The sequence below is a fragment of the Cervus canadensis genome, chromosome 25 (assembly GCF_019320065.1).
Source record: "Cervus canadensis isolate Bull #8, Minnesota chromosome 25, ASM1932006v1, whole genome shotgun sequence".
In the NCBI taxonomy this organism is placed as follows: domain Eukaryota; kingdom Metazoa; phylum Chordata; class Mammalia; order Artiodactyla; family Cervidae; genus Cervus; species Cervus canadensis.
Window position 1 is genome coordinate 39292774 of NC_057410.1, and position 9091 is coordinate 39301864.

Consider the following 9091-nt stretch of genomic DNA (forward strand, 5'->3'; position numbering starts at 1 on the left):
TCTGAAGAAACTTACTAATGATATGCACTGGGACACCAAGGAAGCCCCTAATATTATATATTATGTTTGGTTTTTTTACTTCTTGTGGGAGTGGGGTGGTTTTCTTTTCTTTTTTTTTTTTTTGGCCTCACCACACAATTGTAGATACTTAGTTCCTGACCAGGGATTAAACCCATGCTCTCTGCAATGGAAGCACAGACACTTAACAACTGGGCTGCCAGGGAAATTCCCTGAATGCATTTTAAGTGAATTATGAAAGTATACAAAAAGACACGTTCTGACTAATTGTGAGAACTGAATATGTCTCTATTATTTATTTTTGTTATTATTGTCACATAATTCATGTCTGATGAGAATAATTATGGACATTATTTCTTATTTACTTTTTCCATCATAATTGATGTTAACATATCTGGGAAAATTCTAATACTTGTGCAATTATTCCTGTTTACATATTTCAGAAAATCAAAGCCTTTGAACATACAGAGGACTTGAAAGTACTTTCTTTTCATACAAGCATGCTGAAAACTTTCAATTAATATCTTAACTAGAGAGACTCTGACAACAACTTCAAAGATAATTTGCTAGTAAAATGTTTTCTTTTATTAATTGAAAATGATTTAGTAACTACCAGTTACTTGCCAGATACTATTCTATATCCTACAAGCCAATCAAATGATCTTCGTTGGTACAGATTTTCTTAGGAGGTCTTCTGTAAAGCATCTTGCCTCCCTTAGCATTGTTCTTTGATGGTGAAATTCTGTCACCTTCCTAGATCTTGACTCTGCCTATGTCTTTTACCTTCAATTACAGGTTTATTCTTGTGGGCTTTTACCTTCAAGTATAGGTTTAATTCTACCATCCTTAGTCAATTTACCATATTGAAGGTACCACAGTTAATAGAATTTGACTAGGCTTGATCTAGTTAAACATAGCAAACTGGAAAGACTTACTAATGATATGCATTTTAGACTTTTTTAACCTGACTATTAGGTTTATGAAATTTAAGGACAATAGAGCAAGACCTAGGTGATCCAGCTATTTTTTAATTAGGGGAATTGAAGAATGTAAATTAATTAGAGGAGCTCTTGATTAATGATTTAATTTTGTAATAAACATTTATTTCTTGCATCTGCGTGTACTGGTAAAAGTAAATCATGTCTTATAAATCAAAAACATGGTATTGGTAAGATGCTTGTTGCATCTAGTGATGTTAAGACTCTTTCAAGTGCAATTTCAATATTTAACTTTAAGTAGACAAAATATTATTATATGCAGCAAACATCCTTATGTCTTTTTGGAAGACAACCACTTCAAATTCACCATAAAATGTATAAGAAGTAATAGAGTTCATATCCATAAGAAGATCAAATGCTATTGCTCTGTTTATACATTTATGTCTAAACATCAGTCCTACCCACATTATTTAAAAGTGTGATTTAATGAAGTAGCTCTTACTAAAGAGTACTTTCTCAATGAAATCTGGCTACATTAGCCATATACCACCAGAGAAGCCCATATATATCTAATCAGATTTGCAAATCATCCCAGGTACAGAGAAAAGATTGCTTCTTAGCTTAAAAAACTGAACTTATTTTTAAATATTTACCTTATGTTAGAAAAAGTGAATTAAAATGGATGGTAAATATAAAAGCATCCCTCCATTTTGAAAATTTAGTGACAATATTTTTATTAGTTTAAATATTCACTCTTTACTAGAGGATGTTTTCTACTAAATTACATTTTGAACTAAATTTATCCCAAGGCTTAATATGTATAAACCTTAAAATATTCATTGTCATTCATGTACAATTACATTAAAATTGTTCTTCTCAATGTGTTAATACCCATGGAAAACTGGCCTCTGAGTTGTGGCGTGAGGAACCTAGTTCTCTGACACAAGATTGAACCCCAGCCCCCTACGTTGGGAGCACAGTCTTAACCACTGGACCACCAGGGAAGTCCCCTGTTTTTCTTAAATTGGGAGGAAATTGTAGTTATAATTCAGAGAACTCAGATAAACAATTACAGTCATAAGGTCTCTAGGGTTATTTAGCACATGTATTCTCCTCTTCTTACTAGAGAATCCATCAACGGCCCCAAATCCCGGGCGTATAACAGCTTAGTGTATTGCTTACATGATGGAGGCATATGTGCCTTTCAGTAGGAAAGAAAGCCAAGTTCAGTGTAATAGACAAATTGTGTTACAACGCAAAGTAAGTAGAAGAGACATTGCATGCCCAATCAACTTAGCCTCTCGGCTGTGAGCATCTTCAAAGTAGCCACTAGGGCATATATTTAGCCTGTAGCTAGTCCATTGAATTTCATTCCCATCCAGAAAATGATTGTCATAAAGCTTTGTCTTATTACTGAAAAATACACTACAGCATAGTAGCTATAGAAAGAAGGTATCCAGGGAGAGCCTGGCTGTTCAGGTAGATGCTTCTGGAAAGCAGCCAACAAGGCTGACTCAGGTGAAAGTTGCATTATTTATTTATGCTGAAAGATGTAAAGACTTGGTCTTGAGAATTTAATAAAGTGCTTTCATATGTCTCATTTCATCTTATATTCTGTTATGTCCTTCAATCAGGATGAATGTACTCTATCTTATCACAGAAAAGGTCTAGATTTTTACATGTTCAAGATAGAATTCTTAAAGAGATATTCAGTATCCTGCACTTCCTTTAGAATGTGACATCACATAAGAACAGAATGGTAAAATGAATTCAGTATTGTGACTACTGCATGATTTTATAAATATATTTTCTAGATCCTATTAAATATGGACATCATATTTACTATTAAAGTAGCTAATGCAAAATTGAGTCTCCAGTTACCTTTTGAAAATTCTAAGTTTGTTCATTTAAAAACTTTCATGATTTTTTTCAGGTTTTCAGAAATACAAAGATGAAAATATTTATGTGCAATGAATTTAAAATAATTAGAATTCAATGGATATTAATTAGTACATTTATACAACTAGCCTCCCAAGTTTAATGTCATGTATTTTAAGATTTTATAACTTATAGATGGCAAACACATTATAAATCAGAATAAAGTATTTTTCTTTGTCCAAATTATCAAGGCAATATAAAATATAGAAATACAGTATTAAAAAGCAAATATAGGTTCATAAACATACAGAAAAGATATACAGAATGCATATTCACTTATCAAGGACCAGATTGAAAGCTCTTGCCAGTCAGTGTTCACTATTTCAACTTTTATTCTAAGACAATTTCAGCCTGGCCATAGATTTAAAACTTTGAGTTAGTCACCTTTTCCATTGATATCTGAATTTGAAATAAAGCAGTAAATGTTCCAACTAAAGTAAAATTTGTATTTGAATCCATTCTAATATTTTAGGACAATGTTTAATTGATTAAAGTTTTATTGACCACAGTCAACTTGTATGAGGACCAAATTTACTTAATACATTCACTTTCTCTGTTGTCTTAATGGCATTGCTCATACCTGACCTGCCAATCATATGCTGAAGAGTCAAAATATCCACCAAACTCACACAGCACAATAGAAACTTTGCCAGAAAAGAAAAAAAAATCTAATTAGGTTGTCCTAATATTCTACCAGTGATAATAAACCATATACGAAAGTCAAGCAGGTCATCATGAGGCTTGTTCAAATGATGATTAGATAATCAAAATCTACAACTGAATTTATATCAGAGGGAGATAAAAGGAAGCAATTAATTGTTAGCAGGATATTTTTAAGCTGAATAAGAATATCTTCTTGAATATAAACCATCCTGAAGATGGTATGACATAATTTCATTATCAAATTGATACTAAATTTTTAAATATAAAAGAACTAAACTTCACTTTCATCAGGACACTCCCTCTCTCTGTCTACACTCACAAACAACAAGCAAGCCTCATGGAAAAGACCTGTACCAGATCTAAAGACATTTCCTTGAACACTTGTTACAAATGTCTCCTAATCGAGTTATCTTGAAGATATTTGTAAAAACTACTATCATTTCACAAACACCATGGCTGTCCATTCTCAACAGCCTTCAATTATAATGGCTACATAAGTGACTGACTAAAACTTCTTGATTAATAAGTTATTCAAACTCCAAGTATTATGTTCACTGTTGCATCCTTCTAATCATTCCTAAAATTTCAAAATCTTAGAAATAATGTGTGGTCTTTTATTTGACAGGACTTGAAGAAAAGTAGTTTAATATGATTCAGATATGGGGAATCTAGTGAGAATTAGCTTTACATGAAACTGTGAAAGATCACTGTCAAGTTTGAAGATTCTTGTAAAGAATTTGAATTTTAATATGAAGGAAGTGGGAATTTTCAATTTTATTTTTTATCAAGAGAATGCCATCATTAATGTATGCTTTAGAAAAGCAACTGTACGCATAAAATAAAAAGTGGAAAATAGTGACCAGAATCTAGAATTCAGGTGAAAAATAATTATCTACAGCTTCTAATACCAGTAATTGATATTTATATAATACCCATATTAAAGACTCTTGAGAGTCCCTTGGACTGCAAGGAGATCAAACCAGTCAATCCTAAAGGAAATCAACCTTGAATATTCATTGGAAGGACTGCTGCTGCAACTGAAGTTCCAATACTTTGGCCACCTGATGCAAAGAGCCAACTCATTGGAAAAAACCCTGCTGCTGCTGCTGCTGCTGCTGCTAAGTCGCTTCAGTTGTGTCTGATTCTGTGCGACCCTGTAGACGGCAGCCCACCAGGCTCCTCCATCCATGGGATTGTCCAGGAACGAGTACTGGAGTGGGTTGCCATTTCCTTCTCCAGACCCTGATGCTAGAAAAGATTGAAGGCAAGAGGAGAAGGGGACGACAGAGGATGAGATGGGTAGATGGCATCACAACACCAACTCAATGGATGTGAGTTTGAGCAAGCTCTGGGAGATGGTGAAGGACGGGGAAGCCTGGTGTGCTGCAGTCCATGGGGTTGCAAAGAGTTGGACATGACTGAACAACTGAAGAACAACAACAACATATTGTATATCAGATATATATATACCCATTATATATATATATACACACACATATTATTATTGTGTAAGGAGAAAGTTTATTTAATCTATGACTATCTGTTATTTCTCTCTTCCTCCTTCTTGACATTCAGGAAGGAGACAAACAGATTTTAAGGGAAACATCTACACATCAACTGAGTCCAGAACACTACATCCATACTTTCAAAGATTTGTCTAATTTCTCAGGAGCCCTCAATGTCACCTATCGCTACTTAGCTGTCATGCCTTTACAAAGAAAGCGTAAGTAAAGTATACTTATACTTTTAAAATCAAGAACAATAAAATACTTTGTTTTAAAATAATGATAATATGCTTCATTTGTATAAAAATAAATTTATGGGCTTTACTAACATAATATATATTTTGGGAAACATTCAGTGTTTCTTCACAAATTCAGTTATTCACCAATCCAATTTCATTAATAACAACACTAAAAAATTAAATGCCTAATTGTGACATAAAGTTTTTAACAGTTTGCTATAGAATTCACGTAGGGAGACTAGGAAAAAGCAATTCACTTTAACTTTTTTGAATTAGCTTTTAAAAATAATTATTCCCACAGTGATACATTTTCAAACATTGGTTTTATGACATGCCACTAGTTTGAAGTAGTGAAAGTCATTGTGTTAGTTTCCTAAGATGTCATAAAAAATGATCACAAACTAGGTGGTTTGAAACAATGGAAATTGATTCTCTCACATTTCTGGAAGCCAGAATTCAGAAACCAGGATGCTGGCAGCACCAGACTCCACCTAGAGGAGAATCCTTCCTTGCCTCTTCCAGGTGCTAGTCGCACTTGGCATTCCTTGGTTAGTTGTAGCAAAATTGCAATCACTTCCACTCTCTCCACAAGGCCTTCTTTGTCTCTCTATGTCCTCTTCCATCCTTATAAGGACATTAGTCATTGAATTTATGGCCCAATCTAAATCCAATATGATTTCATCTGGAGATCTTTAACTAATTGCATCTTCAAAGACTATTTCCAAATAAGGTCACAGTCTAAAGTTCCAGGTAGACATGAAACTTTGGAGGCAATTATTCAATCCACTACAGGCACTTTGATCCAAGAAGTAACATACTACATTTCATGGACTTGAAGACATTATAAATTATAGAAAATATCATGATCTAATTGATGCACCACGAAGAAAGTACAAGCATCATCCATTATAAGTTGTAAGATGCTATCAGTCGTGATATACAACCTGCATTTAAAATATTTCTGGGTGAAAAATATGTCTTAGAATCAGTGATACACAGTGATATCATGAACTTCTTAGTAGATGGTGTGGAGACCACAAAAATTGAGTTCCCTGTTAAGAAGTGTTTATGTAAGTGAGTTTGTGATCACCAGGTTGAGGAAAAATTGCAATAGTTTAGCTTTCTTTAGATCTTTTTTCCTTCCATTTCAAATGTCTGCTTCTCTTAAACTTCCTCCTAATTTCAAAGACTGTCACTGTTTTTTAAAATCTCCATCTATTGCACCACCTTTGTTCACACATTACTAATCTCTTTCCATATTAAGTTTACAAATGTGTGCTGGCACGTATACCAGCTGCTTTATACTAAAGAGGCAATATAAAACAGAGAGTTTGTGTGTTAGTCACTCAGTTGTGTCTGACTTTTTGAGACCCCATGGACTGTAGCCCACCAGGCTCCTCTGTCCTTGGGATTCTCCAGGCAAGAATACTGGAGTGGTTTGCCATTTCCTTTTCCAACTGCTTTATACTAAAGAGGTAATATAAAGCAGAGAGTAAGAGCAGGCAAGAATATTGCAGTAACTTGCCATTTCCTCCTCCAGGGGATCTTCCTGACCCAGGGGTCGAACTGGTGATTCCTGTGTCTCGTGCATTGGCAGGTGGTCTTTACCACCATGCCACCTGGGAAGCTTTGTATATTTAGCATAATTCTTTAATCACAAAATGCTCTATATATGATCATTCACTTAGATGTACTTAATAGAGTAGAAGGCCTAAGGGGAAAATAACTTTTTTTTTTCTTTTTTCTATGTTATTCAAAACCCAACTTCGCCTTTAATTTGTCTTCATTCTGGATTCTTTTGTTCAGGATTTCTTACAATTGGACTTTCATCAGTGAGACGAAAAAAGGGAAGCTATTTACTTGAGACAATCAAGTCAATTTTTGAGCAATCCAGCTATGAAGAATTGAAGGAAATTTCAGTGGTGGTTCATCTAGCTGACTTTAACTCATCCTGGCGTGAGGTCATGCTGCAAGATATTACACAGAAATTTGCCCACCATATTATTTCTGGAAGGTTAATGGTTATACACGCTCCAGAGGAATATTACCCAATCCTGAGTGGCCTTAAAAGAAATTACAATGATCCAGAAGATAGAGTCAGATTCCGTTCCAAGCAAAATGTAGATTATGCTTTTTTGCTCAACTTTTGTGCCAATATTTCATACTATTATGTAATGCTTGAAGATGATGTTCGTTGTTCAAAAAATTTCTTAACTGCCATCAAGAAAGTCATTGCATCCTTAGAGGGAACTTACTGGGTAACCCTTGAGTTCTCTAAGCTTGGCTATATTGGAAAACTTTATCATTCTCATGATCTCCCACGCTTGGCACATTTTTTATTAATGTTTTATCAAGAAATGCCTTGTGATTGGCTATTGACTCATTTCCGGAGTCTGTTAGCTCAGAAAAATGTGATTCGTTTTAAACCATCTCTCTTTCAGCACATGGGTTATTATTCATCATATAAAGGAACTGAGAATAAGTTGAAGGATGATGATTTTGAAGAGGAGCCATTTGACCTCCCAGATAACCCTCCTGCAAGTCTATATACCAACATGACTGTTTTTGAAAATTATGATGCAAGCAAAGCTTACAGTAGTGTTGATGACTACTTCTGGGGGAAACCACCTTCAACAGGAGATGTCTTTGTGATTATATTTGAAAAACCAATTGTAATCAAAAGAATTAAAGTGAATACTGGAACAGAAGATCGACAAAATGATATTTTGCATCATGGAGCCCTAGATGTTGGGGAGAATATTAGATATTTTAAACAAAATAGACAATGTATTACTTATATTAGACTAGGAGAATTCAGAAGTGGAAACTTTGAAGTATCTGATGTAAATCAAAAAATTCCATTTGATATACATTGTATGAGGATATATGTTACCAAAACACAAAAGGAATGGCTGATTATTAGGAGTATTAGCATTTGGACTTCTTAGCCAATTAAATCAATGTGTCCAGTTACTGAAGCAGGTCTTCCTGTTTCCTGCGTTGCTACTTCTTCTCTTGCTCCCTTTGTCCTTTAGAGGGAAAGCAATGGATCAGATATTTAAAAAGTCAATCATTTTGGCAGTTTTGATCTACTCGTTGTCAGCATACTTTTACGCACACATGTATTTTAACTTTTGAAGCTGAGTATCAGTTCATAGTTATTATTTTTTGTTTATATTTTAATGTTATTGTGTTACTTTCAAAATTTCATCTGCATGTCAAAAAGGTGACATGAAGGATTTAAAATGAGAAAATGTGGTTTGTTCAATGGTGAATCTTGAAAGATAGTTTTCACTGTATGCACTTAGTCAAGAATTTATTTCATTATATCATCAGATAAATTTTATTAAGCCTCTCTGTGACTATGCAGTTGGTTAGAATGATAATCTGTCTTTTTTTTCTTGTAAACTTAGGTTTCCATAGACTTCTATACATCTACAATGAATACCTCCTCATAGAAGTGATGTCTTTACAACAGAATTTTGTGTCATTGAGGTGATGAAAAGAAAAAAAAAAAGACTTAAAAATATCCTCCCCTGATTATTGATATAGGAGGGGAAATTGTTCAGTGTATAAAAACTTGAACACCTACTGTCAATAAATTTTCTGTGGGAAGCAATCTTTTTCCCGGTTCCCTTTTGCACAAATAAAAGTTATGCTCAGTATTTTCAGGTTCCACTGGGTACCTGCATTTAATAGAAAAAATGGAGAAGGCTTATGGTTAGTCCAATCCTAATGAACATTTTTAGTATATGCAGAAAATTTTTGAAATTGATTTTATATGTTTGTA

At 34.0% G+C, this 9091-nt stretch overlaps 1 protein-coding gene across 4 annotated transcripts in view; it reads left to right on the forward strand.

The window, feature by feature from the left end:
- MGAT4C (MGAT4 family member C) overlaps positions 1–8279 on the forward strand; it is a 774512-nt gene extending 766233 nt beyond the window's left edge. For all 4 annotated transcript variants that reach the window (XM_043446976.1, XM_043446975.1, XM_043446977.1 and 1 more), the window contains 2 exons: positions 5133–5280; positions 7108–8279. In XM_043446976.1, coding sequence (XP_043302911.1) covers positions 5133–5280; positions 7108–8249 — 1290 coding nt within the window. In that variant the 3' untranslated portion in view covers positions 8250–8279. The remainder of the gene's footprint in view (positions 1–5132; positions 5281–7107) is intronic.
- Positions 8280–9091: the final 812 nt, after the last annotated feature.